The 27978-nt window shown below is 34.7% G+C and overlaps 1 protein-coding gene across 1 annotated transcript; it reads right to left on the minus strand.

The window, feature by feature from the left end:
• Positions 1-611: 611 nt before the first annotated feature.
• Positions 612-27726, minus strand: LOC145315939 (neuronal acetylcholine receptor subunit alpha-5-like). Its single transcript, XM_080156110.1, has 12 exons — positions 27039-27726; positions 25808-25980; positions 17409-17535; positions 16879-17054; positions 16574-16615; positions 16144-16245; positions 15368-15486; positions 14925-15034; positions 14388-14469; positions 3478-3549; positions 1729-1833; positions 612-1357 (listed from the first exon to the last, which is right to left on the minus strand). Exons 1-12 carry the CDS (start codon positions 27247-27249, stop codon positions 1153-1155), a joined length of 1524 nt encoding a protein of 507 aa, XP_080012236.1. The 5' UTR covers positions 27250-27726; the 3' UTR covers positions 612-1152.
• Between the last annotated feature and the right edge of the window lie 252 nt (positions 27727-27978).

The raw sequence follows: 27978 nt of genomic DNA on the forward strand, positions 1-27978 counted from the left end.
AACTTTATTGCAGTTTCATAAAAAAAACATTAAACTAAAAAATCACGAAACCTTGCAAGATTTATAACGTGCAAAATCTAGGAATCGATCTAGCACCTCAGCAAATTAGCAAATCTTAATGACATTTTTGTGGGGATTAGTAAATTGCGAACTTATTTAGGCCCTAAAAATATCAGCCGTCTATCTCAGATAGGAGTAAAGAAAATCATAAAAACCTAAATATCTAAGAATCGAACTAGCACCCCAACCAAATAGCAAATCTTGATAAAACTTAATAAAAGTATGCAGAATATGAAAGTATTTAATCCCTGAAAATTTCAGCCGTCTAAGTTGAATAGGAGTTGAGATAATCATAAAAACTTAAAAATGTAGGAATCGATCTAGCACCCCAACCAACTGCACGAATCTTAATGAAACTCTGTGAAAATTTGAAGACTGTTAACATAATTAATCCCTGAAAACAAATTTCATCTCTCTATCTTTTTATAGGAGCCGAGAAAATCACGTTTCCCCCTTTCTGTCTCAGACAGACAGACGGTCGGACGGACAGACCGACGGAAATTTCGAATTATAGAGTAGCTTCGCTACTAAAAATAAATTTTCTCCATATGAATTTCTTTCTCTAAAAGATTTACAAATAAAAACCAAAGTTGATTGTAAATTAATTTTTAATGATCATTCTAAACCTCAAACCAAATTAAATTAAACCTATATTTAGGCATTCGCTTATTTAATTAACCAATTTTTTTTAATGCGTAGCCACTCTATTTTATTCCATGTAGCTGATTTTTTGTTCGAAATTAAATAAAGATTTTAAAATAAATAAAACACATTAAATCAAATTTAAATTTTATTTAAAACTCGGAGCTTTATTTGTAAACATCATTATAATGAGTATTAGACTATAAGTAATTTTACTTTATATTATTTTCATATGCATCATGATTATTTGATCACAATAAATAGCGTAGTTTTTTTTATCTGATCTTTTAAATTTTAAATATGTTTTACATATTTGTTTTAGTAGTAAATTAAGGTTTGGCATTTGTTTAGTTCAAATATGATGGGTTATTGTTAGTTAACATTTAAAATTAAAAAAAATATTGGTTTGTTTGAAATAATGAAGAAAAAAATAACGTAAAAATGAATAGATTAAATGTAAGAACTAGAAACCACAGCAAAAGCAATGGTATAAAGTAGAAAGAAGAATCTCTCAAGTCCAGCAGCCACGAGTATCCACTCTCTATCCTTCCTACCAGCCACAGTATCATTAAGTTCTCTACCAATGGCAACGCCGGAATCATCAGTCCGCTCAGATTCTGGAGATTCAGACATTGTCTCCATCTCAGAACTTAATCTAAAAATGTTCATATTATCAATTTAAATCATTCAATGAAGATTTCGTCCAATAGGAAAGACTCTATTGGAACAATTGACCTATTAAACTTTTCTACTTTTCAACATGGGGTAATTTTGTCTATTATATTTTGGAATATACACCAATTCATCGTTCATTTTATCAGCGATAATGACCCTGATATGACCCTGAGAATGACCCTGATAAGGTCATGCTAAGCTCTAGATTTATCTTACACTTTATGGAATATTACATATGTTAAATTAATTAACTAATTAATTATGGAATTTAAAATTAATCTATACAATTAAATTATTAACATATCATATAGAGAAAAAAAAATTCAAGAGGATGAATAGAAAAAATTTTACCTTTGATGTGTGAATGAGATTTGATTATAATAATTTGACAAGCAGAGAAACTTGCCAAAAGCACCAGAAAATAAGTTTCTTAGGATCTTTGGAGGGCTGGTATACCTGAAAATAAATATATATGTAAAAATAGTTTAATCTGGTCCACACGAAAGGCGCCGGAAAGTTCAATGCCAAAACTATGAAATTTCAGGGGCTTAAGTCGACTATATGGTTTTAATAAAAATTGTTCATGGCTAACAGTCTTATGACGTTATAACTACATATTTATATTCAAATACAAATTCACAATAGAGTAAAGAAAATGTGATAGATTGCATTCCTCATAATTTTCTAAATTTCCGTGCACGCCCTTGCACAGTGTAGCATGTGTATGATGTACTGAATTTTAATTTCCAAAAGTGTACCTATAGGCTCCGCGTCCTATCTCAATGTTTGCTACTAGCTAAAAAAAGTCAAAAAAAAAAAATCAAATTTGAAATATTAAAATTTTGAATGTATATTGTATAAATCGTTTATACATTATAACGCTTTTCCCTTTGACCGGAGTAGCTAAAAATAGCTTTTGTAATAATTGGGTTATCTGCTGTACAACTTTGGAAATTATTGAAGAAATAGGCAATCTATTTTCAGCACATCATGTGTATCGTCCCTATTTAATATCTTTTGCATCGAAATACAATTCTAAAGATTTTTTACGAACATGTTTTAAAGTTTATATTTGCTGGTGGCACTAACCCATATTTCCAAACTTTAAGCTGATTGACATCAGGGAGTAAGGGAGGGGACAATGGATCGAATATTCAATTTTTAAGGAGTCTCAGACTTTGGGGACTGGCTTAAAGGGAATGTGCACGAATACAGCAGATTCTTACTGATTTTGGGGACTTGCGCATCAATGCCCCGCAAACTAGCTGAGCTAGTTTTGAATATGCAGACAGAAAAGTTTGTTATTTATCACTGGTTTTAACAAATATTTTTTCCCAGGAAAATGTCTTTCCATGTATAGAAACTCTACTGTGATATTTATGTATTAAATAATCTAAGAACCGCTTGAATTTAAGGGGCAAGTTATAAATATATCAGAAGGGTTGAGGTGGTTCTAAACAAGATTTTTCTAGTGATTAATTACAGAATGTTTACTACATTGTGATGTGTTGATAATTTAATTTTCAAGTAAATTATTTTTTTCTTAGAACTAATTTTGTTCTAAATTAGGTTACCATGATCCCTTTACAATTTTGGTAAAATTTTCTTGATAAATCTGGTTTTCATTGCTTTTCAGCGAACCCTCTTAAATTGAATTCATTGCCCATTGTCCCCTCCCTTACTCCCTGGATTGACATGATATGTAATTTTTTTTCTCGTATTCATTCGAATCCGGTGGATAGGAACCGGTTCTCATCCATACGAAAAAACTATGTCTAGCATCGTATTATATCCAGCTTTCTACGAATATAGAAATGTACAATCATAAGATTAAAATCAGTTTTTTTGCCCGTGCCTTCGGCACCTCGGGGCTAAAAAACTGGTTTTAATCTAATAATTGTACATTCTATATCCGCGGAAAGCGGTTTATAATACGATGAAAGAAATAACTATTAATTACACTATTATATTTGCTACTGTAGTTTATATAAAACTTAAAAGTAATTTAAATACATAACTCATTATAGAATGACGTAATATGGAAGAGGAGTATAGATACGACTCATATAGAAAATCTTCGCTTTAAAAAAATGACCTTACCTTTTTTCTCTTGTAATACCCAGACAACATATATTCAATACAATTGCAATACCGACTAACGCGATCACGTTGCTAGAAAAATAATAAAATTAGTTAGAAAGGCAAAACAAAAACACGACTGACGTAAAAAGACTTTCCCTAAATATACAAGAAAAGTTAAAAATAAAGATTTGCAAAAATATGAATGCTTTCATTAAAACATTTTTAAAAAAGTAATATGTATATATAGAGCAGGCGAAATTAATTTGTAACCTAATTTATTCATAAGATGTCTTTTTTTGCCTTTTCATCAGAATAAAATGTTTGAAATACAAAATATAAGAAAAAAGGGGTATACTCCTTTTCACGACATCCCTCCATATGGAGCGATGATTTTAATTGATCGCCTCTTATGACATGGGGCGATGTAATGGCTCCTTGAAAGGGGCGATTTAATAGCCCCATATAACAAGAGGCGATGTTATGACTCCTTGAAAGGAGCGATTTAATAGCCCCTTGCCCTAAGAGGCGATTAAATGATCCTTTATCGCTCCTTTATCGCCCCTTCTAAAGAGGAGATGATATGTCCTCTTATCCCAAGGGGCTATTTAATTAAATATCGCCTCTTCATGGCCCCTTCACTATTATATATATCTTAGTCCCTTGATGGCCCCTACATCGCTCCTACATCGCCCCTTCATCGCTCCTCCATCGCTCCTCCTCCAAATTTATATTACATTGTACTTTGATGGCCCCTACATCGCCCCTCCATCGCTCCTACATTGCCCCTTCATCGCTCCTTCTTCAAATTTATATTACATTGTACTTTGATGGCCCCTACATCACCCCTCCATCGCTCCTACATCGCCCCTTCATCGCTCCTTCTTCAAATTTATGTTACATTGTACTGTGATGGCCCCTACATCGCTCCTACATCGCTCCTTCATCGCTCCTACATCGCCCCTTCATCGCTCCTTCTCCAAATTTATATTACATTGCAACTTGATGGCCCCTACATCGCTGCTACATCGCTCCTTCATCGCTCCTTCATTGCTCCTACATCGCTCCTTCATCGCTCCTTCTCCAAATTTATATTAAATTGTACTGTGATGGCCCCTACATCGCTCCTACATCGCCCCTACATCGCCCCTACATCGCTCCTACATCGCCCCTTCATCGCTCCTTCTACAAATTTATATTACATTGCAACTTGATGGCCCCTACATCGCTGCTAATCGCTCCTTCATCGCTCCTTCTCCAAATTTATATTACATTGCAACTTGATGGCCCCTACATCGCTCCTACATCGCTCCTCCATCGCCCCTTCATCGCTCCTTCTCCAAATTTATATAACATTGCAACTTGATGGCCCCTACATCGCTGCTACATCGCTCCTCCATCGCTCTTACATCGCCCCTTCATCGCTCCTTCCACAAATTTATATTACATTGTACTTTGATGGCCCCTACATCTCTCCTCCATCGCTCCTCCATCGCCCCATCGCCCCTTAATAGCCCCTTACCTTAATTTATATAAAAAAGCCCCAACATAGCCTCTCCATCGCCCCTTAATAGCTCCTTACCTTAATTTATATAACATAGCCCCTACATAGCCTCTCCATCGCCCCTTAATAGCCCCTTACCTTAATTTATATAACAAAGCCCCTACATAGCCTCTCCATCGCCCCTAATAGCCCCTTACCTTTATTTATATAACAAAGCTCCTACATAGCCTCTCCATCGCCCCTTAATAGTCCCTTACCTTAATTTATATAACATAGCCCCTACATAGCCTCTCCATCGCCCCTTAAAAGCCCATTACTCTAATTTATATAACATAGCCCCTACATAGCCTCTCCATCGCCCCTTACCTTAATTTATATAACATAGCCCCTACATAGCCTCTCCATCGCCCCTTAATAGCTCCTTACCTTAATTTATATAACATAGCCCCTACATAGCCTCTCCATCGCCCCTTAATAGCCCCTTACCTTAATTTATATAACATAGCCTCTACATAGCCTCTCCATCGCCCCTTAATAGCCCCTTACCTTAATTTATATAACATAGCCCTACATAGCCTCTCCATCGCCCCTTAATAGCCCCTTACCTTAATTTATATAGCATAGCCCCTACATAGCCTCTCCATCGCCCCTTAATAGCCTCTTACCTTAATTTATATAATCCTTACCTTAATATATATAACATAGCCCCTACATAGCCTCTCCATCGCCCCTAAATAGCCCCTTACCCTAATTTATATAACATAGCCCCTACATAGCCTCTCCATCGCCCCTTAATAGCCTCTTACCTTAATTTATATAACATAGGCCCTACAAAGCATCTCCATCGCCCCTTAATAGCCCCTTACCTTAATTCATATAACATAGCCCCTTCATAGCCTCTTCATCGCCCCTTACCTTAATTTAAATAACATAGGCCCTTTATGGCTCCTGTACAGCCTCTGTAATTGTATTGCCCCTTCATTATAGAAGGTAGGGCATTAAGGTAAGGAAGGAATGTGACCCTCTACAGTTTTAAATTTAAGTTTTAAAAGGATGACAAGGATGACAACATTTATAAAAGCAAAGCTCTGAAACGGTAGAAAAAAGTTTAATGAACATTAATAATGTAGAGTGTCAGAACTGAATAGTCAGAACATAAATTTAAAATTCGAAACAAAATTGTAAGTAAATTTATTGAGAAATTGCTTACATGCAGGAAAATGCTTAAGGACGTACTCACATTTTTTGGACTTGATTATAGATATAATTCGCTTATAACATTCTATTTTGTTGTCCTAGGAATCAGTATCCCAGAAATCAGATTAATCGGATAATTTTGATACATAAAAATTTGTTGTAAGTTAATAATTAGTATGCTTAAAATGGACATACGGATATTCTGATAATGATTATAGACTTTCTAAATCGTACCTTTCTACTACAGGAATCACATGCCTAAATTAACGAAAATAGCTAACCGTTACGGACGTACGGACTAATCCTTAATATAGAAAAGCTTTGCTTTTAAAAAGTTAAAAAGATTTTTTGAGGGGATGGGGTAATATTTTTCTTAGGGTGAATTTTCTGGGAGGGTGGAGATACCCTCCCTCGAAATAATTATAAACCCTCTATGAACTTAAAAGAAGCTTCACTGTAAAGGAGAACCATATAGGTTCAGCGGTTAGCTTTTCTACAGACAAAAAAAGATTACTACTTTATATAATAGGTTATGAAAAAGGAAAAAAAAGCAAGATAACAAGGATAACAACATTCACAAAAGCAAAGCTCTAAAATCAGGAGGTCAAACATAAATTTTGTTAATATTAGCGTAAATCTATAATACAAAGTAGAATGATGTCTGTCCATCCGTCTGTCTGTCTGTCAGTCCCTTAAGATCTCGGTAACCACTGAACCGATTATATTCTACTATTCAGGGAATATACCTACTGGTCCTGTGGTGGTTTTAGGCTATTTTCTTGGGGGGTGGGATACCCCCAACCCCCCAAAAAACAAAAAAATCCCCCCCATTTTTTTTTTTTTTTGCTGAAGATTTTCTTGGTCCTATTACGAATTTCGCCAAAAAAAATTTTTATCCCCTCTTGGGGCAAAGCCCCTAGAGGCTAGGGGCGAATCTGCTAGTATAGAATATAGTAAAAGGGCATAATTTTATTTTTAATATTTGATTATAATACTAAACCTTGTTGTCCTAAGAAACATTACTCCAAAACCCAGATGAATGGGACAATGATATTATACAAAAAAATGGACGTACATACTTTCTAGTAATGAATATAGTATTGTACCCAACTGTTATAGAAATCATTCTGCAAAGTTTGAAATCGATAGGATATTTATAACATGTCTAAATTAAAGAAAATGTCGTCTAACCGTTTGGACGTACGGACAAACCAATCCTTACTATAGAAAAGTTTCGCATTTAAAAAGGAAAATTATAATGAAAATATAATGAATTAATAAAATAAATATAAATAATATAATAACATAATGAAATAAAGAAAAAAAATAAACTAAGAGAATGAAATTTTTTAGTTAAATAGAATATTGAATAAGGATCATATAATGGACAAACAGACAAAGTAAGTTATAGAGCAGACTTTAAGAGAATATGCTATTACTCAAAGATTATCACGAAACCTAAGTCTTTTGAAGCATAATTGAGAGACAGACAAAATAATTTATAGACTGGATATACATATATCATGGGAATATTCACTAAAAATCTCAACAGTCTATCTTTAACAATAGCAGAGAAAACCACATGCTTAACTTAATGAGAAGAGCAATGACGAAAGGACTAACCCTAATTGTAGAAAAGTTTCACTTTTAACAAAAAAAGTATTTTTTTTGGTCTGAAGCTTAAAAATTTCATAAACTGACTAAATTCTCCATTTAAGGGAAGCTTCACATAGGTCATGGGATGGTTTTTTGCTTTTTCATTTTCAGATTTAAGCCCCTAATTGGTTTAGGCTATTTTTCTGCCTCCTTACATTAAAAAGAGCGCAGCTGCAAGTGAATAAGAAAAGAGAAATATAAAAGAAGAATACATATTATCCTATTATATAAAGTAGTAAAACATAAACAAACGTTGGAGTGGACAAACCTAGGAATGGGACAATCGTCGGAGTGGACATTGCTTATGTAAAACGCAGGAGTGTCTTTTATTTTATTTATAAGATAAAAATCTTTCAAAACAAAAAAAAATCTTGAATATCTTTTCTCACAGACTGAAATTTTAAAATCAGTCTGACAGTTTTCCAAAGTAGGTAAGTTCTATCGAAAGGCAAAGGTTTGAAACAGATAGAACATTTCATTAAACTAAAACATATTTTTTTCTCACATTGTTTACAACTGTCAAATATGTTTTTTTATATGCCTAACCCCTGCAGGGGGCTTATTTGTATATTTATATCTTAACCTAACCTAACCTGTGTAGAAATAACTAAACAAATGTTGTTGAAACCTAATTTTTAAGATATTATAGACACTTCTGCGTTTTACTTATATAATGTCCACTCCGACATTTGTCCGAAATATCCTGCGTTTGTCCACGTTAGTAAGGCTTTCTGTTCTGAAACTTAAGATCTCAATAACTACTAAACAGATTGGGCTTTCTATTTCAGGTAAGCTTAATATTTGTCTTGTAATGGCTTTAGGCTATTTTATTTTAAGTCGAGGGATGGTTTTAGGCTATTCTATTTTAAGTCCTGGGAAGGTTTTAGGCTTTTATTCATTCCCCTTTGAATACAGAGCCAATAGATGCTGGGGGCGTAGCCGCTAGTCGATATACAAAGTTTTTTTTTGTCTGTAGCAAAGGATCTCGTTTGCTGCTAAACCGATATGATGTATGTCTGTCTGTCTATACCGTAGAATCTTGCTAACCGCTGAGTCCTGAGATGATTTTAAGATAGTTTATTTTTTTTCCTTATAATAAAATAACAGGATATTTGTCCATAAAAAGCGAAGCAATATCTTAATTTTTGTTGTTGGAACTGTTATTCAGTTGATTATACCAAGGATCTAAAGGAATAAGACAATGGCCGATAAATTTTTATCCATCCCTAATAACGATACACAAAATTGCAACACTACAACCAAAATATGACAAAAGTCCCCAAAGTTTTGAGCCAACGAATAAGAAAACTTCATTATAAAACTTTGGAGACTATTGTAAAAATTGCCTAATGTTTCCTTTCTCCCTGAGATTATACAGACTATCCTTAAACTAATATCTACATTAAAGTAACAGGATGTTTATCAGTATCAACTGAACCGATATGCTTCTCCTTTACATTGAAGCTTATTTTACTCGCAGGAAAAGTTTTCATTTTGGGGAGGGGACCAACACTTTCAGCCCCCGGAAGGTATCACTTCCCTTAAATTCTTAACCTTCCCCCTCCCCCCCCTCTCCACCACATCTATTCATTAAAGTACTCCTAGGGTCATCTATGGGATTAGCCGTTAGTGACTTAAAAATAATTCAAGTGCAATGATATATTTACCAAATTAATACGATAATTTTGTATACATTTTTTATGAAAAAAAATTATTTTGCCAAAGGCAGCCAAAAAATAAGCAGCAAATATTTCAAAAATGCTCTGATAATCAGAGATCTACAGGGATAAGACGATTGTCGATAACCTTATAACCTTTAATAGAAAAGCAAAAAATATTTCAGTTTTTATTCAAAAAGTACAGTAAATTAAAAAATTTAAAACTTAGGTGTCAACATCTAAAAATGGTTTTAGTGCATTTTTCTTATAATCTACCTTTGCAAGAATGGCTGCAAAACGCTTCAAAGTTGAGATATAGAGCTAAAAATTTATATAGATACTATTTGTGACATGTACTAGAACATTTTGAAATTTGAAGGCCATATCTCAACCAGGGAGGGAATACTGGCCCCCCAATGTACTCCCTCCATTCTTGGAAAGGGTAGAAGATTTGAGCATAAGAAAAATGCGCTAAAACCATTTCTCGTATTCATTTGAATCCGGTGGATAGAAACTGGTTCTCATCCATACGAAAAAACTATGTCTAGCATCGTATTATATCCAGCTTTCTACGAATATAGATATGTACAATCATAAGATTAAACCCAGTTTTTTTAGCCGGTGCCTTCGGCACCTCGGGGCTAAAAAAACTAGTTTTAATCTCATAATTGTGCTTTCTATATCCGCGGAAAGCCGTTTATAATACGATGCGAGAAATAACTATTTAAGATGTTGACACCCATGTTTTGAAATTTTGAATTTACTGTACTTTTTAAATAAAAACTGAAATATTTTTTTGCTTTTCTGTTAATGGTTATAAAAAACGAAGAGAATAAGCCATTAATCATTAAATTCTGATAACTATAAGTAGGGTAAAATTGCTTTCAAAAAAGTTCTCATAAAAAAAAACACTGTATATATATGTATGTTTATATATTAATTATTCCCATTGATGATTCACAAAATTACCCCTTCTTTAGTTTAGAATTAGTGGTTGAAACATTTAGACACTTAACTTAATGAACTAAACAATCACAAAACAATAAAAAGTCCCCAAGGTTGTTAATCTAACGAATAAGAAAACGGTATTATAAAACTTTGGAGACTAGACAGCACTCTTGGATAAGCCAACTTATAACACTTTGGGAACTATCCCAATCCTCCCTGGCGAAATGACAATGAGATTTTTTGGTAAATTTGTGGCAAACTTTATTCTTAATAAATTAGCACTTGCCAAAATTATACTGGAGATATATTTCATTGAAGAATAAATCTTTTTTTTTGCCCAATCTTTTCGTCAGCCAATAATAACAGATAAGTTAAACATTGTAAAAATAATATAGTAACTTAACTCGAGTTGTCAACGGCAGAAATTAGGTCCTGAGATGGTTTTAGGCCTGGAAAGGTTTATAACAATTTTATCTGTATTTCTTAAAATAGATTAACAGAATCTTTGTCTGTATGTATGAATGTCTGTCTGTCTGTACCGAAGGATCTTGCTAACCGCTGAACCAATATGGTTCTCCTTTACAGTGAAGATTCCTATAGGTCCTGAGATCGTTCTCCTTAATAGGGTAGCTTCTCATAGGTCCTGGGGAGGTTAATAACTATTTTATTTTAATCCTTATAATAAAGTAACAGGATCTTTGTCTGTATGTATGTCTGTCTGTACCTTGCTAACCACTTAACCGACATGGTTCTCCTTTACAGTGAAGCTTCCTATGGGTAATGAGATGGCTTTAGGCCATTTTATTTTTAATCCTTATAAAAAGTAACAGGATCATTGTCTGTATGTATCAAAGAAGATCGCTAACTGCAGAACCGATATGATTCTCCTTTATAGGGTAGCTTCCAATAGATCCTGGGAAGGTGTATAACTGTTTTGAAGGAGGATATAAGGGGCTATTAAGGGGCGATGGAGAGGCTATTAAGGGGCGATGGAGAGGCTATGTTATATAAATTAAGGTAAGGAGCTATTAAGGGGCGATGGAGAGGCTATGTAGCGGCTATGTTATATAAATTGGCTATTAAGGGGCGATGGAGAGGCTATATAGGGGCTATGTTATATAATTAGGGTAAGGGGATATTAAGGGGCGATGGAGAGGCTATGTAGGGGCTATGTTACATAATTAAGGTAAGAGGCTATTATGGAGCGATGGAGAGGCTATGTAGGGGCTATGTTATATAAATTAAGGTAAGGGGCTATTAAGGGGCGATGGAGAGGCTATATAGGAGCTTTGTTATATAAATTTAGGTAAGGGGCTATTAAGGGGCGATGGAGAGGCTATGTAGGGGCAATGTTATATAATTAAATTAAGTGGCTATTAAGGGGCGATAGAGAGGCCATACAGGAGCTTTGTTATATAGATTAAGGTAAGGGGCTATTAAGGGGCGATGGAGGAGCTTTGTAGGGGCTATGTTATATAGATTAGGGTAAGGGGCTATTAAGGGGCGATAGAGAGGCCATACAGGAGCTTTGTTATATAGATTAAGGTAAGGGGCTATTAAGGGGCGATGGAGGAGCTTTGTAGGGGCTATGTTATATAGATTAGGGTAAGGGGCTACTAAGGGGCGATGGAGGAGCTTTGTAGGGGCTATGTTATATAGATTAGGGTAAGGGGCTATTAAGGGGCGATAGAGAGGCCATACAGGAGCTTTGTTATATAGATTAAGGTAAGGGGCTATTAAGGGGCGATGGAGGAGCTTTGTAGGGGCTATGTTATATAATTAAGGTAAGAGGCTATTATGGAGCGATGGAGAGGCTATGTAGGGGCTATGTTATATAAATTAAGGTAAGGGGCTATTAAGGGGCGATGGAGAGGCTATATAGGAGCTTTGTTATATAAATTTAGGTAAGGGGCTATTAAGGGGCGATGGAGAGGCTATGTAGGGGCAATGTTATATAATTAAATTAAGTGGCTATTAAGGGGCGATAGAGAGGCCATACAGGAGCTTTGTTATATAGATTAAGGTAAGGGGCTATTAAGGGGCGATGGAGGAGCTTTGTAGGGGCTATGTTATATAGATTAGGGTAAGGGGCTATTAAGGGGCGATGGAGAGGCTATATAGGGGCTATGTTATATAAATTAAGGTAAGAGGCTATTAAGGGGCGATTGAGAGGCTATGTAGGGGCTATGTTATATAAATTAAGGTAAGGGGCTATTAAGGGGCGATGGAGAGGCTATATAGGAGCTTTGTTATATAAATTTAGGTAAGGGGCTATTAAGGGGCGATGGAGAGGCTATGTAGGGGCAATGTTATATAATTAAATTAAGTGGCTATTAAGGGGCGATAGAGAGGCCATACAGGAGCTTTGTTATATAAATTAAGGTAAGGGGCTATTAAGGGGCGATGGAGGAGCGATGTAGGGGCCATCAAGTTGCAATGTAATATAAATTTGGAGAAGGAGCGATGAACAGGCGATGTAGGAGCGATGAAGGAGCAATGTAGGAGCGATGTAGGAGCAATGTAGGGGCCATCACAGTACAATTTAATATAAATTTAGAGAAGGAGCTATGAAGGAGCGATGTAGGAGCGATGGAGGGGCGATGTAGGAGCGATGGAGGGGCGATGTAGGGGCCATCAAAGTACAATGTAATATAAATTTGGAGAAGGAGCGATGAAGGGGCGATGTAGGAGCGATGAAGGAGCGATGTAGGAGCGATGTAGGGGCCATCACAGTACAATTTAATATAAATTTGGAGAAGGAGCGATGAAGGAGCGATGTAGGAGCGATGGAGGGGCGATGTAGGGGCCATCAAAGTACAATGTAATATAAATTTGGAGAAGGAGCGATGAAGGAGCGATGGAGGGGCGATGTAGGAGCGATGGAGGGGCGATGTAGGGGCCATCAAAGTACAATGTAATATAAATTTGGAGAAGGAGCGATGAAGGGGCGATGTAGAAGCGATGAAGGAGCGATGTAGGAGCGATGTAGGGGCCATCACAGTACAATTTAATATAAATTTGGAGAAGGAGCGATGTAGGAGCGATGGAGGAGCAATGTAGGAGCGATGAAGGAGCGATGTAGCAGCGATGTAGGGGCCATCAAGTTGCAATGTAATATAAATTTGGAGAAGGAGCGATGAAGGGGCGATGTAGGAGCGATGAAGGAGCGATGTAGGAGCGATGTAGGGGCCATCACAGTACAATTTAATATAAATTTGGAGAAGGAGCGATGAAGGAGCAATGTAGGAGGGATGGAGGGGCGATGTAGGAGCGATGAAGGAGCAATGTAGGAGCGATGTAGGGGCCATCACAGTACAATTTAATAAAAATTTGGAGAAGGAGCGATGAAGGAGCGATGTAGGAGCGATGAAGGGGCAATGTAGGAGCGATGTAGGGGCCATCAAAGTACAATGTAATATAAATTTGGAGAAGGGGCGATGGAGGAGCAATGTAGGGGCCATCAAGTGGGTTGTTATATAAATTAAGGTAAGGTACTACGGAGGGGCGATGGAGAGGCTATAAAGGAGCCATCATGGGGCTATAGCATAGCCTCTTATCATAAGAGGCGATATGAACGCCCCTTTAAAGGAGCTATTAAGAGGCCATGAAGGAGCTATAGCATAGCCTCTTATCATAAGGGGCGATATGAACGCTCCTTAAAAGGGGCTTTCACATCGCTCCATATGATGAGAGGCTATGCTATAGCTCCTTGAAGGAGCTATAGAAAATCATCGCTCCATATGGAGGGATGTCGTGAAAAGGAGTATACCCCAATTTTTGCATATTAATCAAAATTTGCTGTAACTTAAAAATTCTAAAGTTTTTCTGGTAGATATTTTTTCTTTAAACAATTAAAAGGAGATTATTCTTGGTCAAGTCCCCTGAACTCTATGTATCTCCATTAAGTCAAGTTAACCAAACATAAATTCCTTTTGATTTCAGAAAGTTGACAGAAATTTATTTTTTACCTGTAAAATAGAACAATAAGAGGAATCTGGTCAGACAGGGCTGGCAGGGAGTTTAAGAAGTATAACAAATACAGAACACTCACTACAAAACAAAATTAAAATTAAAATTTTTGTTCTTGGTAAGATTGTGGTTAATAATTCCCCCCCCCCCTTTTCCCTTTAAGGATATTTTTAGTAATAAAAAACAAGGTTGGTTATTTGCAAAAACTTAAAATGATTTTCAAAACAAATGACCTTTTCAAATGAATGTATGACAATATGAAATCAGCAGAACATCGACCTATAAACATTAGCAGAAGATTCTACTATCGGATGTGCTTTTTAATACTAATTTAAAAACAAGGAGCCCATAGGTTAGGGAAGCACAGGTACAGGTCCCGCAGGTTTAAGGCCCACTGCAGGGGTTCGGCAAAGGAAAAAACTATCCCAACAAATTAAATTAAATGCAATACAAAAATAAAGGGGATCTTTAGGTCTCGATAAGGACTTTGAAGCAAAGCCCCCAAAAAAACATTCTAAAACTAAAAAATGTTTTACCTACAAAGCAAGTACAATTGACCATAATTTTTTCTCCGGCATTCGGAGGCAGCAAGAATGAACTGAGAACAAGGAGCATCAGCACCAAACATGGCATTATTATTCCACACCTTCAACAAATTATTCTATTTTATTTAGTAGTAGGGTTTTTTGTCGAAAGCTTAAGATTTAACTAACTACTGAACTGATTGAGTTATCCTTTCAAGGTAAGCTTCAAATAGGAACTGGGATGGTTTTAGGCTATTTTTTACCCCCAATTAAATACAGACTGTCTAAATACAGGGCAAAGTTAGTAGTAGCGAAGCTATTTGAAACCATAAGGAAAATCTATGACCAGTAATCGAGAGTATTCAAGAAATAAAAAAAGAAGTTAAAATAGAAAAATTAAGAGGCTATAATTATTAATTATAGAATACAAATTACAATAAATAAAATGATATAACCTGTAGAAAGGAGATCTTCTGTGAAAAGTGAATTGAAATGTAATATCTGGATAATATTCCTCACAACAAGGATACTTCACTTCATTGCGCTCAGCTTTCCTTTCTGTTACTATCCATTCCTATACAAATATTCTTATATTCATGTTTAACTCGAAATAAATTATATAAAAACAACATCTATCAATTCACGAACAAGCATACTTTTAAACAGAGAGAGAGAGAGAGGGGACAGTGGGCTGTTTGATACATTAGGCCCCACAGTTTTATAATAACGTTTTCTTATTGGTTGGCTCAACAAGTTTGAGGACTTTTAGTGAATTCTTATTAGTTGGATCATTAAGTTAAGTGTCCAAACATTTCAACCATTAATTGTAATCTACAGAAGGGATAATTTTATGTATTATGATTGGGGATGTACATCAATTTATATGCCATTGTCTTATCCCTTTAAATTCCTGACTTTTGAATATGATATATAAGTTAGTTATAGGTGATTTATGTAATCAAATAAAACTAAGCACATCAATATATGTACATAAATCTCTTTTGAATTATTATAGATTCCACTTGACTCATTTTATCGATGTTGACAAAACATTTGATTGAATAATTAATGAAAAACACCCAGAACAATTTTAATATCTTAATATATGATTTTGTATTTCTGCTCACATTTTAAAAGATTTTCAATTCTAGGCTCAGTCAATTTTGTTTCTATTGGATGTTGCCTTAAAAACTTTATAAAGTTGCGTTTTTTACCTATTCATACCACCTACCTTATTTCTAGTATAAAAGTTGAATTCTTCAATTTCAGTATTATTACCCAGCAGGCCCAGGTCTACTTGAGCACCGTGAGTTGTCCAAGAACCAAATTTTAACTAAAATAAATAACAATTTCATAATTTAAACTCTGTTTGTAAGAAGTATGTTTGATGTATTTTTGGATTAGTATTCCGAGTGCATTTTAAGTTAAATTCTCATGGAAGCTACTAACTGTAACTCAGGGAAGGTTGTTTATTTACTGGCAAATTGCAACTAGCCCCTTACCGTAGGGCTCTCCTGCTTTAACTTAACTGAAAAAAGCATCAAAAGTAATTTTTTTTCCATATTTGATATATACCATCGTAAAGCACTTTTTAAAAGACATCCAAGAATCTGAGTTTGTCTTGATTTAAAATCTTTTATACTGTTTAACTGTTGATTTACCTTGCATTTCTGTGTTTCCAATGGCCAATTTCTAAGTTCAATCTAAAAATTTAGACATACATCACTAATAAATCATTAAACAAAATATGGATTTTCCTTTTCAAGAAACCAATTTCAAAATCTAAAATTTGATATATTAGTACTTCAAATATCGGGAGCCCAGCAAGATATATTTTATTTTAATTTTCATCACATAAATTTTTCGGGACGGTTGTCGTCGAAAGCAGCCAGAGGTCGCAGCTGGAAGCGGCCACGAAGAAAAGGCGGAAAATTTTCACAACTTAAAAAGAAATTATATATTTTACCTTGCAAAAAGCTCTAAATTTAGCTGATGGCACCCAAATAACCTTCCCTGTGTGCTCTACAATAAACTGTGTGTGTTCATCCCCAAAAACGTGTAGCCTGCCAGAGTCAGCGCTGTTGTACAACTTGATGTCAGGTCTCCACACCTCGTCCAGGGCAAAGTGGATCATAGTTATATCTAAAACAGACCTCATTGATTTACATATAAAGTATTGGTTATTAATCAATTAGTTTTCGGAGGATTTTAAATTATTAAAAGTATGAATAAGATTGATTCCAGTTTTATTGGCCCCCAGGGGTCGAAGAAGGACCGGGCAAACAAAACTAAGCTATTTGCGAAAAATGAAAGTTAATTATAAATTTATATTTTGCTTGTTGTTATGGCTCGCTATTGTACTGTATATAAATATGTAGGTTTCTAGAACTTGAATTAAACATTATTAATAAACATTAATTTGATAAGAAAAGGTTTTAAATTCATCCTTCTTGCCTGTATAATAATTCCAAGAAGATAATGGTTAAAAAAACTTACTTTCATAATCTTGAGGATTCCAAGTAAGAAACTGGTCAACCCATTTCTGTCTGAGCCAGGCATCCACCTCCAGCACTGAGGACCACTCGTCCAAGTTCAGGTGTAGGTAGGCCAGACCAAGCGATACCTGGATAGAAAACCCATGTCAGATTTATTACAGACAATAGGAGGACAATAGTGACGCTGTAACGTACAGACACTAGGCATAAAATTTTAACATTAAGAAGCCTGCATGAAAATTACATTTTAATCGCTTAAACCAAAAGAAAATTTTTGAAAAGACAAAAAAGATAACCTGCTCTAATTATATTATCACAATATTCAGGGTTATCCCCCCTTTTCCCATGTGATTTTTTACATAAATTAAGAATTTAAAAGAGGGGTATTTCGCAGTCCAAGCAATAGTTTTCTCGTATTCATTCGAATCCGGTGGATAGGAACCGGTTCTCATCCATACGAAAAAACTATGCCTAGCATAGTATTATATCCAGCTTTCTACGAATATAAAATGTACAATCATAAGATTAAAACAAGTTTTTTTAGCCCGTGCCTTCGGCACCTTATTCACATTCTATATCCGCGGAAAGCAGTTTATAATACGATGTGAGAAATAACTATTATGTAAAAGAACCACCACAATTTAAATCTATTTTCAGTTGAAATTTCGAATTACATTCAGGAAAATTACAAGTTCCTACGAAAATCAATAAAAGTAATTTTTCTCTGAAAAAGTTGGAAAGAAAATAATAGAATTTTCCGTTTAAAAGGTTTGAATACTGAATAGATTAAATTTTGAATTGTAAAATTGTTTCTGGTGCAATGGAAAAGGTAGATAACACAATTGGAGTATTTAAAGGATGTTCAACAAGTATAATTGAACACATTTGTATTTTTACCATGTCAAAATTTAGAGGGTTAATTTTCTACAATTTTCAAGTATGCCATTGCCATCAAACATTGAATATATGTTACCCATAAACACTTTTCTAATATCATTTTTTTCTTTTTATATTTTTAATAAGATCGTTAATATTATTTTTATGTAAACAATTAAAGAAAAGAAGTCAGGGCTGGGCTGCTATATCTTTCACATACTGATGGCTTACATATTATCGACATGTCGTCGTTCTAAATACATTATAATTATGGCCTTATGTTAGGTGTGCCAAACGTTTGGCCGACCAATGAACTAATATGATTATGTTTAGGAACTAATTACATTAAATAATAAAAGTTTAAATAATTATTACTCTTAAAGATATATTCAAAATACTCCCTTACATTAAGCTCGACCTAAGAGTTCTAATATTTGAGTCTAGAAAGTTTGGTGTGCCATTATATCCGCCAAAAAAAACAGGTTATTAAAAAATAACCAACGGCAAATTAATTAGAATAATCAAAATTTAGTATTTACCCAGGTATTTTTTTTATTTCAGGCAACAATTTAGTAAGATAATTAGTAAAACCCGTGATCGTGGCTCAACACATCCGCTCGTCGTCGGGGAGATATAGGTTCGAATCTCGACCCGTTACCGAGTCATAACAAAAGACGTTAAAAATAGCTGGTATGTCAGGTGCGCGTAATAAATAGTTAGAGTAGGGGGAATGCCTTGGCCTATAAACAGGTGCAGCTCATTACCATGCACAGTTAGGACTTCTCAGACAAAGGTCATGCAATCAAAGTGTTGGTTACCTATTATCCTTGGGTGCTAGAGTATCGCATCCCATTACAAGCTGATGATGCTCTGGATTCTATGGATGATCACTTTAAAATCGAAGGAGAATCCCGCCCTTTTACAAGGTAATGTAAGGTAGGGTATGACTATTTGTAATCTTTTAATTTTAAAAAAAAAATTCTAACAAGGATGACAACATCCATAAAAGCGAAGCACTGAAACTGTCGGACAAACGGACATTAACACTTATATAGTGTCAGAACTGAATAATCAGAATATAAATGTATAAGAGTCAAAGCAAAATTGTAAGTGTAAATTTGTTGAAAAACTGCTTGATACAGGATAATGTTTATGGACATACTTACATTTTTAGGACTTGATTATAGAGTTGCTTTGCTTGAAACATTATACTTTGTTGTCCCAGGAATAAACATACCAAAATTCAGATCAATCGGATGATTAGATCACAAAAAAATTGTTGTTAAAAAAGTAAAAAAATCAACATGTTTAAAATGGACGTACGGACAATCTTTCAGTGGCGTGCGAAGCACTTTGTCTAGGGGGGGGGCATTTTGAAGATTTTGTAAAATTTTGCCCCCCCCCCTAAATCAAAGTGCCCCGGGGGGGCACTTTGCTTTAGGGGGGGGCATTTTGATTATATATACTAATTTTAAATAAGGGGTGGGATTATTTGATTATGGGCCTTCTAGTCCTTATCCTTTCTTCCCCATCCCTTCCCCCATCCATATTTCCCATTTATATCCCCCATCTCTTCCCCCCCTCTCTTCTCCCCCATCCCTTCTCCCCACCCTGCAATGACCCAAGGGAAGGGAGCTAGAAAGCATCTTCGAAAAAAAAGTACAGAAGATAATTTAACCTTCCACCCCCCCCCCCCCCACCACCACAAAACATTTTTTATGGGAGGAAGGGGAGGTTATAAAATCTCAGCAGGAATGATGAATAACCCCATTAAAAAAAATTTTGGGGGGGGAGATAAAAACACTCATTTTGGAAATAATTTACCAAAAATAAACCTAATATGTAGAACTGATTTTAAATATTTCTTTATTGTATGACAAAAAGGATGACAACATCTATAAGTAGCAAAGCACAAAAAATCATTAATAAGAATATAGACAAGAAGATTTAAAGAGCATTAGTTTAAATAAATATATATTTTAGGTAGAAAAAGTCACAAATCCTTTTTCTTGTATGTTGTGTGATGACAGTCAAAGTAAATTACATACTAGATGCTCGGAACAACGAGAGATTTTATTTTTTTGATATTATAATCCACAAAAAAATGTATTGTGCTATAAAATCCAAAAATCCAAAAACGTCCTAAAAAGCAGTCCGACCTCCAGAAATTTCTAATATTTAATTATACTCCATAATGTTGGGAGTGTTAACATTAAGTTTTAGCCTTCTATCTTTAATTGCAGTTAAGAAAATTACATTTCCCCATTAGCATTACAAACTGACAGCCATATTTATTATAGAGAAGATAAAAAAGTTATATCAACATATCCTACCCTCTTCAAATGGCAATTTAACAATATGTAAATTTTTTCGTGAAGTGGTGTTTCCAAGGATTTATTAGGGCAGTGTGCAAAGCGCACCGAAAAATATTTATTTCCTCTTTGAACTAAAATCAATTAACTACAACAAGAGTGACGTATTTTAACAAGTTAGGAATATAGAATGTAGTTAGTTTTAAGGCTCTTTAATAAAAATTGCCATAAAAAAAAACATGTCTTTTTGTAAGGGTATGTACACAAAAAAATTATAAACTTATCCTGAACATCATATGACATCATATATAGTTATTCATTTAGACAGACATACAATGAAGGCTTAGATAAATATCAACGCTGTTTCATTTTTATTTAAATAACTTTTTGATTTAATATTTGATTTTTACAAATTTTTTTATGCAATGTGATCAAAAGCAGAAACCAATTGGAAGGGCGCGAAGTGCAAATTTTTTTCTTCAAATATGCAGGGAGGAGGGAAGGTGTTTTTGGGCTATTTATTACACTAGTTCCAATATTTCATATAAACATTTTCTTATTCGTTAGCTCAACATCTTTTGGGACTTAAATGGAATATTGATTGGTTGGTTAATTAAGTTGAGTTTCCATACGTTTCATCCACTAATTGTAATTTATATAAGGGGTAATTTTGTGTATCATCATTGGGGATGTACAAAATTTCTTTGGTAAAAAGTTTATATTATACAAAAAAAGATACTTCCTATTAAGGTTAAATGAATAGTAACTGTCTGTTTGGCGCAAAGCGCCAAAAAATTTTTTTGTTGAGTATTTCTTGATCTTTTTTTTTTTGAAATTGGGAGAGTTTTGCTTTTTGTAGGGTAGGGGGCAAAAAGGGGCATTTTTGTTTACCAGGGGGGGGCAAAACGGGGCATTTTTCAACATTTAGGGGGGGGCAGGGGGGCGGTCGCTAGGGGGGGGCAGGGGGGGGCGTTTTGGTCGCTAGGGGGGGGCGATTGCCCCAAACGCCCCCTTCGGTTCGCACGCCACTGAATCTTGTAATGATTATAGAGTTGCTACGCTTTCTAAATCGTACGTAACTACTAAAGGAATCACCATGCAAAGTTTGAAATCGATAGGACAATTCTAACATGCCTAAATTAACGAATAAAAGCTATCTATCTCGGACGGACGTACGGACGGACGGACCGACCCTAATTATAGAAAAACTTCGCTTTTAAAAAAACGTAATTAAAAAGATTGACGCATTTTGACACTCGCCTGACCCGTAGAATGTTTTGCTCCTGAACAAGCACAAACTAATCAATCTAACAGTTAGCAGTCCAATAGATTTCTTGCTTTAGGAATATGGTCCGTTAGAATATTATAGATTGTATGTTTTTTGTGAAACTGTTTGGACACCTGAAACTTTTAAAACCCGGAAAGGAGAAATAGTAAGGGCACAATATGTATACAGTTGACATTCTGTTGATATACAATTTTAGTGGTTTATGTCGACTAAAATGTTACATGACGTCTTACTATATATCAACATATAGGCCGTATATTAACATTACAAATATACTACAAAAGTTTGTCAGTATTCTGTTATTCTCCAATAAAAATAAACACACAGCCAAATTGGTCAATTTTGACATTTTTCTTCTAACATCTATGGCATGACTACCGAAAATAAAAGAAAGATGGTTCCCCCCAAATTGCGCCAATATACAAAGTTTCAACACACACCATCTAACACTTAAATTTTTAAGAAAAAAACTTTTCTATGTTGCTAAAAAATTGTCTTTAATTTGTTAAGCCTTAAAAATAAAATAAAAACAATTTATGTAAATCTTTTTAAAAATGTACCTCGAAAAAAGATAAGAAGGAAAATAGAAAATTGGGGTATAGTCCCTTTCGTGACAACGCATCTTAAGGGGCGTTTCGTTGTATTTTCACAGTAGCTTTTGATAGGTTTTTTTTAGGTTAGGTTAAGTTGGGTTAAGTGATTGCCCCGCAGGGTTAGGGACTAGGAATAGGGGAAAAGAGTCTGTGAAAATGCGACGAAACGCCCCACAAGAGGCGTTGCTACGAAAGGGAATATACTCGAAAATTGTTATTCTTGGAACATTATTTCGTCTTACAACTTTGTATTGTTTATATCGACTACAGTTTTTATGACACTAGCGGTTTCGCCCGTAGCCTCTAGGGCTTTGCCCCAAGAGGCAATCTTTAAAAAATTAAGTACTACTGGAGCTGCCATCACTAATTTCAAATAATTATTTTAAAAATGGGGGGCGAATTTTTATTTTTTAGGGGGTTTGAGGTGTCCCACCACCCAAGAAAATAGCCAAAAACCACCACAGGACCAGTAGGTATATTCTCTGAAGAGTAAACTCCGATCGGTTCAGTGGTTACCGAGATCCTTAACTAAAGACAAAAAAGCTTACTACTTTATATTATACTAGTGGCTTCGCCCCTAGCCTCTAGGGGCTTCGCCCCATGAGGTAATGGAAAGTCAACCCTCCAGAATAATTTTATAGTTATATATTCAAAAAAGTTATTCTTTGCCGAATTACTCTTTGGTAAAATTAAACCCAGGTTGTGCGCCGTATATCTCGTACGGGGTGAGCATAAGCGACCCCGTATGCGGCGCAAGCTCCGATAGTCCCACTGATTGGCCCACATATACACAAAAATTGAAAACTCTCCTCTGTAAATTTTATTTAATACCTATAATTGCAACAACTTTTTAAAGATGTCAATTTTTACAAAAAGCTCCAATTTTTTTTTTTTTTTTTTTTTTGGGGGGGGGGGTTCATGGGGGCTTCGCCCCATGGTGCAGTGGGGTTCCCCCAACCCAATTATAGTTTTAGTTTACAAAAATAAAAAAAAATTTAAAAATTTGGAAATGGGGATTTTTTTTATTTTTAGGGGGGTTGGGGTGTCCCACCCTCCTAGAAAATAGCCTAAAACCACCAGAGGACCAGTAGGTATATTCCCAGAAGAGTAGAGCCCAATTTGTTTAGCAGTTACTGAGATTTTACAAAAAATGTTAAAAATTTTTTTGGGGGGGTGGTTTTTTTAGTTTTTGGGACGGTTGGGGTTGTCCCACCCCCCAGGAAAATAGCTTAAAACCATCACAGGACCAGTAGGTATATTCTCTGAAGAGTAAACTCCGATCGGTTCAGTGGTTACCGAGCTCCTTCACTAAAGACAAAAAAATCTTACTCCTTTTATTATAGGATTAGATACAAGAGGTCATTGCTGATATATTATCAACATGACATTAAGCTAACAGCACATTCATTTGACATGGTTTATAAGATCTACAAAAGATATTTTTACATTATCTCTGCCGCTACACATAAGTATGTTTGTGTACCTTACTGATACAGATTAGAATGTTTAATGAAAATTTAGAGCATCGAGGTAGAATTGAGAGTTGAATATGAAATTGAAGTTGTTGGTTTGTCATGTCTGGTTAAATTTTCCACTGTTCGTTATATATACGTCCGTTTGAATTGCCGATTATCTGATTGCATTTACAGGGATCTGATGGTTATTTTTTCTCATTCGTTGGCTTAAAAACTTAACTATTGATTGGGTTGTAAAAACTTCATTGTCCAAACTACTCAACCAATGATTTTAATCTACAGAAGTGGTAGTTTTGTTTATCTTTGTTGGATATGTGCAATAATGTGTACATCAATTTATCATCCATGGTCCTATCCCTAAAGATCCTAGAGTATTTTTTCTTAGTATTAGCATAAAAAGTTAAAACTGTTTTCTCCTTCCTTAGTTTTAATTACTCTTACACTTACTCAAAAGTTAGCCTCATTATAACTCCAGTCGGTTTGTTGTTAAATGCAAAGTAAAACATACTGTACAGAATCCTATTCACAATGCTACCCGTCAAAGAAGGTTTAGAATATGGTTACTACAGGTTAACGCTTCACACACAAACAAACAAACTTTAAAATATCCAATCTACAAAGGTTCTTTGTTTTTTTAGTTCCTTCAATACCTTATCGACGGTATTAAATCTGAGGTGAATTCTTAAAATAACATTTGCTTCACTAAAATCAGTGAGGCTCGCTAAAAATTTAAAGGACATAATTTTGCCTCACTAAAATTTTAGTGAGGCAAAAGTTTTTAAGAATTCACCTTTGTTTTACACTTAAGATTATAATTATTTCTTACAACATATTGAATCGTCTTATTAATTTCAATCCATATTCATACCAAGATTCCTATAAGTATGCTACATCGAATCGATATCTAGTTACTTGGATGTTGCATCAGACTTTTATGTACTCTGTTGCCTCTCCCCTTCTACTGGATGAACGAACTGACCAATAAATGAGGTAAATGTTAAGCTAAATGTTAAGCCGCGATCGCGGTCAAAAGCTTTTCTAACCACTAAACTACAGGGTGTTTTTTTTTAATGGAACAAAAGTATTGCTAAATATAACCCACTTGCCATTGACAGAAATTGATAATCTATATCTTAATTTATTGATTGGGTTGGGGAGTTTTATATAAGAAAAAAATATTTAGTGATTTTCAACAAATTATGCCTTACAAACCGGTTTTTCCAAAGTACCTTTTTTTGGAAGATTTTTGGATCATGACCAATTTAAAGAGTGTGCAAAAATGTGTACATTTTTAAAATTCAAATTGCGCAGCTTGTGTTAATAGTAGAAAAATGTTATGCATATTGTTAGAATCGTCATAAACTCTAGTTTTTGGGTGATTAAGAAGTATTCCTGTGCTGCGTATAGTTTAGGAGCTACGTGGTAAAATGTCCAAACTTACTGAAAACTTTTAAACCTTTCTCACATTTTCCAACGTAGCTTCTATACTACAAATAGCATGAATACAATACATGTATTTCCAAAAACTAGAGTTTATGACAATTCTAACGGTATGCGTAACAATTTTCTACTATTAACACAAGCCGTACAATTTGATTTTTAAAAATGTACGCATTTTTGCACACTCTTTAAATTGGCCATGATCCAAAAATCTTCCAAAAATAGGTACTTTGGAAAAACCGGTTTTTAAGGCATAATTTGTTGAGAATCGCTAAACATTTTTTTCTTATACAAAACTCCCCAACCCAATGAAGAATTTAAGATATAGATTATTAATTTCTTTTAATGGCAAGCGGGTTATATTAAGCAATACTTTTGTTCCATTAAAAAAAAAACACCCTGTATATCTAACTCACCTTAATGCTTGATTTTGGATCCCTAACTGGATGAACTATTTTATCATAATTCTTAAGCAGGTCTCTTCTAAGTCTAATTCTGACGGGCAGCTGTGGCTCTGCATCATCTACAGCAACATCAGCTGCACTTGCTTCAGTTGTTGTGTCAGTAGTTACTTCTACATCACTGTCATCTAAAATGAAAATGTTAACGTGAAATTTTTCTCAGAGCTCAGCAGCCGCGCATAAGCCTCAAATTAGAAGCCACTTGGGTAGAAAAATAGAATCCCTAAAAAATGAATTGTCTGCTTTGGAACAGGTTTAGACATCCAGCCAAATTATAAAATAACGCTTTCACTAAGGCTTACATGCGGCTGCCGAGTCCTGGTTTTTCTTCATTCATTTAAGGTTCCACGTAAGTCCTGTGCATGTTCCTTTGTAACAGACTAGCGGATACGCCCCCTAGAAGCCTCTAGGGGCACTTAAGGTAGGAGGGGGGAAAGTCGACCTTATCCCATTTTAAATTTGAGTTTCAAAAGAGCAAAAAAGTATTTTTTTTTATTTGGGGGGGGGGGGGGTGAAGACACCCTTCCCAAAAATAGTTTAAAACCTTCCTAGAAGCTTTACTGTAAAGGAGAACAGTATCGGTTCAGTGGTTAGCGAGATCTTTCGGGACAGACAAAAACGCTTACTACTTTATATAATAGGATAGCTCTTATTTTAATCTTTGCATGATGATAATTGTATGCTGAAGCAAATATTCAAAGTATTGTTGCAAGTTTTAGATGTCTTTTTATGATATAGAATAATTTAAAAATATTTTGACAATAGTACACCTATATAGAGAAACCTTTTCCAACCATTATTTCGCTACTTATTCCTTTTATATAAAGTGGTAAGTTTTTTGTCTCAAGCTTAAGATGTCAGTAACTATTGAATTGATTGAGTTTAAATTTTTATGAAGCTTCACATAGGTTCCAGGTTGGTTTAAGACAATTTTATTTTTAGATTTAAGCCTTATGGTTGTTTCATATTATGTTTCCTCCCCCTTCTTACTTTAATTACATATGTAACAGAACTCGCTATTTTAGGGAACGATATAAATCTTGTTTAAATTTAGGCTTCATGTTCGGATTGGTCACTGAAAGTTGGGCGGGTACCTTGAACCCTTATTAGAGAAACTGCCCCTTGAAACCCACCCTTTCTATTTTTGAGAAAATCAACTGTTTAGGTAGAGTTTTCAATAATATACCTTTAATAAGCTTTCTAGACTTAGCTCTGCCATTTTTCACAGAATCTTTATCACTTTTTAATTTCTTGGCGAGCTTTTTAGATTTGTCTAATTTCTTGGCATTTACTTTATCAATATCTTGGTCAGAATCTGTATCTATGGAGTTGGTAAGATCACATAAAATACTCGAATATAGAAGAAAAAGTAACAAAATACTTTTCTTTTTCAACATTTTTAAAAACTATTTTTCCTCATCTACAAAAAAATGTATAACTATCAATGCCTGCACAAATTTGTATTGTTGAAAATCAAGTATTTGTATATTTATAAATTGTATCACAAAAATATTCTAAATGTTAATCTAGATAATATTATTTAAATATAAAAAGAAATTTTGCAGCGGTTTTGATGAATTATGATAAAAAAGTTGATAAATATTTAAACTTTATATTGAATAAAAGAAAAAATATCACATAATGAAAATTTTAAAAAAATGTATAATTTTGGAACCAATTTCATTAAAAATTACATTGTTTCGGATTTTGATTTGTTTAGTTTGTGTTGACATGTAGACTGTATAAAAACCACTGCTTGCTTCTACCTGTCTACTTCCCACACACACACACACACACACACATGCACGCAAGCACATAAACCCTATTGCGTACACACGCACACACACACAGTATATTTAGTAAGCCAACTTGGTTCCAGCCTACTTCTGCGTATTGAACCACTGTGCACCGGTTCCTCATTTTTAAAAGCAAAGGTTTTCTATAATTAGGGTCGGTCCGTCCGTACGCCCGTCCGTCCGTAACGGATAGCTTTTTTCGTTAATTTAGGCATGTTAGAATTGTCCTATTCATTTCAAACTTTGCATGGTGATTCCTGCAGTAGATAGGTACGATTTAGAAAGCGTAGCAACTCTTTAATCATTACCAAAATATCCGTACGTCCATTT

This window comes from Acartia tonsa, chromosome 4 (assembly GCF_053477335.1).
Source record: "Acartia tonsa isolate MP-2025a chromosome 4, ASM5347733v1, whole genome shotgun sequence".
Lineage (NCBI taxonomy): Eukaryota > Metazoa > Arthropoda > Copepoda > Calanoida > Acartiidae > Acartia > Acartia tonsa.